General features: G+C 43.0%; 1 protein-coding gene across 1 annotated transcript; it reads left to right on the forward strand.

The window, feature by feature from the left end:
* The first annotated feature begins 689 nt into the window (after window positions 1-689).
* On the forward strand, window positions 690-6,370 carry LOC130121775 (ADP-ribosylation factor-like protein 3). Its single transcript, XM_056290662.1, has 6 exons — window positions 690-742; window positions 2,221-2,364; window positions 2,585-2,701; window positions 2,851-2,901; window positions 3,801-3,986; window positions 6,237-6,370. Exons 1-6 carry the CDS (start codon window positions 740-742, stop codon window positions 6,282-6,284), a joined length of 549 nt encoding a protein of 182 aa, XP_056146637.1. The 5' UTR covers window positions 690-739; the 3' UTR covers window positions 6,285-6,370.
* Window positions 6,371-7,464: the final 1,094 nt, after the last annotated feature.

Consider the following 7,464-nt stretch of genomic DNA (forward strand, 5'->3'; position numbering starts at 1 on the left):
TTTAACCTTTTACATGTCATATCTGTGTTTTTCACATAAAGATTAAGATTAAGATTATGATTAAAATGTACTTTATTAATCCCTGTGGGGAAATCCATCATCATTTTAACCCATATGGGTAGTGGACATGTCAAATGTTGAACTGCACAGCATTATGGGAGTGAACATATTTTTACAAATATGATTATGGTCCTTCTTATATCAATGCTATAAAATGTTTGTCTGTTTTTATTTATTTATTTATTTATTGTGGCAAAAAAAAAACCTCTCTAGCAACAGTGCAGCCAAGTAACAGCATAGCCCTGTAGCTTACCAGGCACATATTAAGTCTAGTCAATTTAAATATCAATAAACAACATTAGCCAAATGCGGTGATGCAATTAATGCACTTTATTAACAGTCAAGAGAAACATAGCTAGTATTTGACTGGTTAATTTTGCCGGTTGGCTGTTTGGTTAGAGATCTTATTTTTGCAAATGATCCCTTGCACATAAAGATTGGTTCTATTACGCGACACTGTCGCGCGTTTGTTTGTGTTCCTCGTCGTACCTTCGGTTTCAAGGTTTAATATAAATGCATGGCTTTCATTTGGTGCCACGACCGCCCCCTTGCCCACGTTGTTTACGTTGACGTCACGGTTACCGTGGAGACCGTTAGGCAGCTGTTGTCCAAAGTATTGGAGGGAATGGTGCTAATCCACACTGTTTGAGCAGGGACCTCAAGACTAACTAAAGACAGCATGGTGAGTAATCACGACGATATCTGCCTTGGAACCAAACAATTACCTTTTTTATTTTGATTACCGTGGATTTTGTATTAATTATGATCGTCGTGGCGTCCGTGTTTGTGTATGTATGTGTCGTTGTGCGTTATTGGAGCAGTTAACGCTAGCGTTAAACTTGTCAGCCAGCTACCTCATGTTAGTTAAGTGAGATGGCTAGAGGCGAGCTTGTAAGAGTACGGGAGGAGGGGGTTAGTAACATATTACGTTTATCACTGTCCAGATAAACATCAGCTTTACTGTGATAATGGTAAAGAAGTGTCCTGAATTTAGGATTGAATGGGTATTATGAATTGTCATCGAAAGCATTTCCTCCTGGAAGTTATCGTTTATTCCGTGTATTGTCTGGCTTCATCTTTCACAATGATGTCTTAACGATTCGTATGAAAACCATTCACAACCTGTACATTAGAAATCATGCCCCGGGTTAAACCTGTGAAACGATTCCCCTCGTTGATTTGGACGACCTTAGTTTATCCATTTGTCTTCTTACAGAATTTCAGATCTTCGAAAAAGTCAATAAATGCCTTATCGGAGAGGCAATTTTATAGATATGGGGGAGCTTGTTAATGGATATTGGCCAACGAAGTGCAGTGGCAATCTCATTTTAGCTGTCAGCTCTTCATGCTAAGTGGCTTGCACCAAAGCTCTCGTCGTGCCATTATGGCTATAAGGCACTCATTGTGCTTGTGCCTTAATTTGTCTGACTAATAATAACTGCTGTCCCTCTATGTAGGCCATGGCAAGAGACTAATAGCTAAATCTGTGCTCTGAGTGGCTCTTAATTCAGGGTTGGTGTTTAGCCTCTGACATGTGCTGCCTATGGTTGCGTCTAGTAGATCAACCTGCCAATCCGTTCAACACCTGGCTGGCCTCTCATGACTGACAGAGGCTGCTCCTGGGGTTGTTTTTTTTTTTTGTTGTCGTTGTTTTTTCCACTAGCTGGTTATTTAAGCCGTAAGTTGACTGATACAGTTCAGCTAGTTCGTTTACAATACTGATTACTTCCCTACAGGTTTTCTGATGTGAATAGCAGTCTAATACTGTAGAGCAACACTAGAGCAAGGTAAGGTTTAGGGAGGTTTAGGGCTAATTATGTGCATTAAAGGAATAACGTCCTTTGGTGAAATGGTGTCGCCAATTGCACGCAGACAATAGTCTTTTCAATGCCCTCATCACTTTGCTCCGTTGTCGTTTTACTTCTAAACTGTCTTATGTTTTTTTGTCTCCATATTTTGTGTGCTGATGTCCTTGTGGTTTTGTTGTCCTGACTGAGCACACCGTAACAAATATCTAACAACTATGATGGATGGCAATAAAATCTTGAATCTTGAATTACTGTTTAGGCCCTTTACCAAAATTCTAATCTTTGTGTGTGTGTGTGTGTGTGTGTGTGTGTCTGTGTGTGTGTGTGTGTGAGACTGTTTTTGTACCGACAGGGCTTGCTATCTATTTTACGCAGGCTGAAGCACTCTCCAGACCAGGAGGTGCAGTTACTGTTGCTTGGGCTGGACAATGCTGGCAAGACCACTCTACTGAAACAGCTGGCTGCTGAGGATGTCAGCCACATCACTCCCACACAAGTACACACATAAACAAATATGTACACACACTAGGTCTGTCATACATTCTGAACACCTAGTCTTAACAAATGGACAAATTGATCTATATGAGTGAAGCGTGATTTACATATAATTACTAGCTCCTACTAGATCCATGGGCGCCAAGGTCTGGCATAGAGTAACCCAACCATATCCCAGCCTAGGTATTAAATAACTAAGCATCCATGCCATTTCTCCACAGGGATTTAATATAAAGAGTGTTCAGTCTTCCGGCTTCAAATTAAATGTTTGGGACATTGGAGGGCAGCGCAAGATCCGCCCATACTGGAGGAATTATTTTGAAAGCACAGATGTGCTGGTAAGTTTGTCTTAGGAATACGTAGTGTCCATTATAATGTCACTAAATACATAAAACCAACATGAAATATAGCAGTTCCCATGTTATGATCTCTGTGGTAATATATATGACAGTATTTGTGGTAATATCTATGACAATATTTTTCACAGATCTATGTGATTGACAGCTCAGACAGGATAAGGATTGAAGAGACAAGTCAGGTAATTTATTTACATGGATAATCTTCAACTCTTTTATAAGATTTTTTTTTTTGCTGTTGTATTGTTACCCTTATTGGGTTAGTTTGTGAGCAATCTGCTTAAGATACTTGAAAGGGTAGTGACTGAATAACAATTTTTTTATTTATGCGGCACGGTGGCGCAGTGGTTAGCGCAGTCGCCTCACAGCAAGAAGGTCCTGGGTTCGAGCCCTGGGGTAGCCCAACCTTGGGGGTCGTCCCGGGTCGTCCTCTGTGTGGAGTTTGCATGTTCCCCCCGTGTCTGCGTGGGTTTCCTCCGGGTGCTCCGGTTTCCTCCCACAGTCCAAAGACATGTAGGTCAGGTGAATCAGCCATACTAAATTGTCCCAAGGTGTGTGTGTGTGTGTGTGTGTGTGTGTGTGTGTGTGTGTGTGTGTGTGTGTGTGTGTGTGTGTGTGTGTGTGTGTGTGTGGGCCTGGGCCCGGGCCCTGTGATGGCCTGGCGGCCTGTCCAGGGTGTCTCCCTGCCTGCCGCACAATGACTTCTGGGATAGACTCCAGCATCCCTGCGACCCTGAGAGCAGGATAAGCGGTTTGGACATTGGATGGATGGGTGGATTTTTTTATTTATATACATATTTATCTGACTTTATGCTATCAGGGAAGCTGTTTGAAAGTTAAGGCATTTCAATTTTGAGTTTAGAAATAGAAATGTTAAAAATGACTTGGAATAGCTTTATTAATTGAAATTATGTCAAAATTACAATCCATAAAATAGAACAAATTCTCCTTTCAATGCTACATATAGATTCTAGGGGCAATTATAGCCCAAATTAACTAAACTTAATAAGTTGGTGACAGTTTGACACTGATTGATTTTATCCTGTTTTTGGCTGAAATTACAACCCTTGTTTTCTTCCAGGAACTGGCCGAGTTACTGGAGGAGGAGAAACTGGCAGCTGTGCCACTGTTAATCTTTGCCAATAAGCAGGACCTGATGACAGCCATCCCAGCTGCCGAGCTTGCCGAGGCTCTCAATTTGTCTACTATCCGAGACCGTATGTGGCAGATCCAGCCCTGCTCAGCAGTCACAGCAGAGGGTGTGCAGGTAAATGTATATAGCCCTAAGCATGAAGGGATGGCTTCACCAGCTGCAGTTATTCTGCATTTTTCTGCTCTTGGCTTCTTAGCCCTGCCACATTGACAGTATGCAAATGGATGCATTTGGCTTTTCTTGACCAAGCAGACAGACATGCTCAACGTAAGATGACAACCAGACTTATTAATGGGAGTTGCTCATGTTCTGCATCCATACACACACACACACACTTGATAGCACTTACTTGTATGGACGAGTAACAGGACTTGCTCCTGTATTTACAACATTTAGGTCTGTAATAGGGAGATATTTACGAAATTCTTGCATTTCAAATATAGCATGAATATAGATGTGAATTCCAGTCTCAACAAATATGAAGGCAGCCCTTCAAGATTTGTTTATTTCTGCCAGAAAAAAACAAAACAAACAAAAGTGTGGTTTTACATCTTCTCCAGCATCCCAAAACTGCAGCAAGAAAGAATGCACCCATGAACTTGAAAATAATTTTATCTCGGGCGTCCGAGTAGCGTAGCAGTCTATTCCGTTGCCTTCCAACACGGGGATCCCGGTTCGAATCCCCGTGTTACCTCCGGCTTGGCCGGGCATCCCTATAGACACAATTGGCCGTGTCTGCGGGTGGGAAGCCAGATGTGGGTGTGTGTCGCGGTCGCTGCACTAGCGCCTCCTCTGGTCAGTCGGGGCACCTGTTCAGGGGAGGAGGGGGAACTGCGGGGAATAGCGTGATCCTCCCACGTCCTCCTGGTGAAACTCCTCACTGTCAGGTGAAAAGAAGCGGCTGGCGACTCCACATGTATCGGAGGAGGCATGTGGTAGTCTGCAGCCCTCCCTCCCCGGATCGGCAGAGGGGGCGGAGCAGCGACCGGGAAAGCTCGAAAGAGTGGGGTTATTGGTCAGATACAACTGGGAAGGAAAAAAAAGGAGGGGGGGGTCAAAAAAGAAAGAAAGAAAAGAAAAGTTGAACCACGATCTTCCGCCTCAACCATTGACTTGAAGGGGATTGAAACCTTCAGTGAGTGTTTTGCAGTTTATTATTGCACATCAACTGCCAGTTGTAACCCCCCGTTTCCATCCTTACAGACACAGCCAAGTGTCTTTGCACAGGGATTGGAGTCAGCTTCGGTTGTCACTATGTGTTTCGAACAGGACTTGTTATCAGTTGTTGCGCCCAGTAATAACCTGACTGGGCAAGAATTCGACCAGCTTAAGCAGTAAAATAAGGGCTGACAACCTTAGCTAGCTCCATTGTGAATAGGACATTGGGAATATCAGTCACTTCACGTAATACAGCAGCATGCGTTATGAAATATATGTATTCACTGTAGAATATACACCTTTCTCTGCAGCACATTGACCACACGAAAAACATGACTTTTTTTCTCTGCAGCTTTTCTTTATTAACCTTAGTTGTATCCATGTAATCTTAACTTTCTTGATATATGTTGACTAATACTTGCTGATATACATTAGTTAATTTTGCTCATGTTAACTATTGGTATAGCAGGTCTGATGATGTTGGTAACCACTCTAGTCCGTTTAGTCTGACTGGAAATTAAACTCTGGAATCAAGAGCCACGCAGAATAATGCTCTTCTGAGTCTCATAGTTTCAAGACACATTCAATATCAGCTCAAATCACTGAGTAACCAGGATGTGTCTTTAGATATTTTGCATAAGATCTATCTTCTAAAATGGAAAGGTTATCACTATCATAACAGGTCAGTTGTCACAGAGAGTTGAATCAGTTCATCTGCACACAACTTTTATTGTGAGAAACATTTCATCACTCGTCTCATTTCTCTCAATAAACGATGTGTCCAGATGAACTGATTCAACTTTCTGTGGTTTTCTTAACTGGGTTATCAAGCATGCATCAAGACATGTCGATAGTCACCTTGCAAAACAACTTAACCTACAACGACAAATACATGTAATATTATTTCTTGTTTCTGTATGGTCAGAATCTTTTGTGTAACTTTGTAGGATAGTAGATATTGGTATCTAAACATACCCACTGGTACTTTAAAGATTAAGTGAAGTTGCTCGATAATTCTAACCGTAACCCTAAAACCAAGTCCTAACCCTAAAACAGACCCTTTTCCTTGTGAGGACCTCTGAAATGTTCACACAAGGTAGGTGCTGTCAGGTTTTGCTATCCTTGTGTGGACCAAATGTCCACACAAGGATAGCTAAACATGCACACACACACAAACACCCACATTTTTTGTGCTCTCTTTTCCAGGATGGCATGACTTGGGTGTGCAGGAATATCACATTTCGGAAGAAATAACAGAGAACGTGCACTCGTGCCCAGTATGGATTCCAGATGTTGCACAACTTTGCATTCACCGTTTGTCGAAGACATGAAGATAATAAGACGTGACTTTCTAATAAAAATGTGACTCCATATTATTATCATTTTTATTATTTCCCCCTTTTTCTCCCCAATTGTACCCGTCCAATTACCCCACTCTTCCAAGCCGTCCCGGTCGCTGCTCCACCCACTCTGCCGATCCGGGGAGGCCTGCAGACTAATACACGTCTCCTCTAATACATGTGGAGTTGCCAGCCGCTTCGTTTCACCTGACAGTGAGGAGTTTCGCCAGGGGGACATAGCGCGTGGCAGGATCACGCTATCCCCCCCCCCCGTTCCCTCTCCCCCCGAACAGGCGCCCCGACCGACCAGAGGAGGCGCTAGTGCAGCGACCAGGATACATACCCACATTAGGCTTCCCACCCGCAGACACGGCCAACTGTGTTTGTAGGGATGCCCGACCAAGCCGGAGGTAACACGGGGACTCGAACGGGCGATCCCTGTGTTGGTAGGCAACGGAATAGACCGCCACACGGACGCCCCGTATTATTATTATTTTTTCATGAACTGGATGCAAAGGATCGGGATAACTTCATACATGATGGTTATTATGGCTGTTCACTTGTAAATACTGTATATGATAGATTGCGAGTTTGTTTTTGTTTTTTGCTGCTTCCACGCACATGTCTCCCCATAACGGTGTTCACAATGCTGGGAAGACACCGCCAATCAGATTGATTAAGTGAACAGATTCTTGATATTTTGTGGTTGTTCGTTGGAATTTGTTTGTGCTTTTTTGCTGGTGAACACTAGGGGGCAGCATTGTTTTACTATTTCCTCCCTTTACTGCAATAAGCTTGGTTCAGCCATGTTGTGTTCTCTGCTATGATAAACGTGTTAATTTCATAAGGAGTAACTTAACATGTACGCTGCAACGACTATTACTCGACTGCCAATCAGAGAACCATCCTCTTCTGTCTTAGCTGGGATCGGTGATACGTTCATTTAAGGCTTTGAACAAGGCAACACATTCATTTAGTAGCCATTTAACTATTATCCACGTTTTCCTTTGTGGCGGAGCTACGTCTAAAGGTCCAGTGGGTGGAGTTGGATCTTGGCCCAGGGGGTGGAGTCTGTTCCTGGTCCAAGGGGTGGA

This window comes from Lampris incognitus, chromosome 12, assembly GCF_029633865.1.
Source record: "Lampris incognitus isolate fLamInc1 chromosome 12, fLamInc1.hap2, whole genome shotgun sequence".
Lineage (NCBI taxonomy): Eukaryota > Metazoa > Chordata > Actinopteri > Lampriformes > Lampridae > Lampris > Lampris incognitus.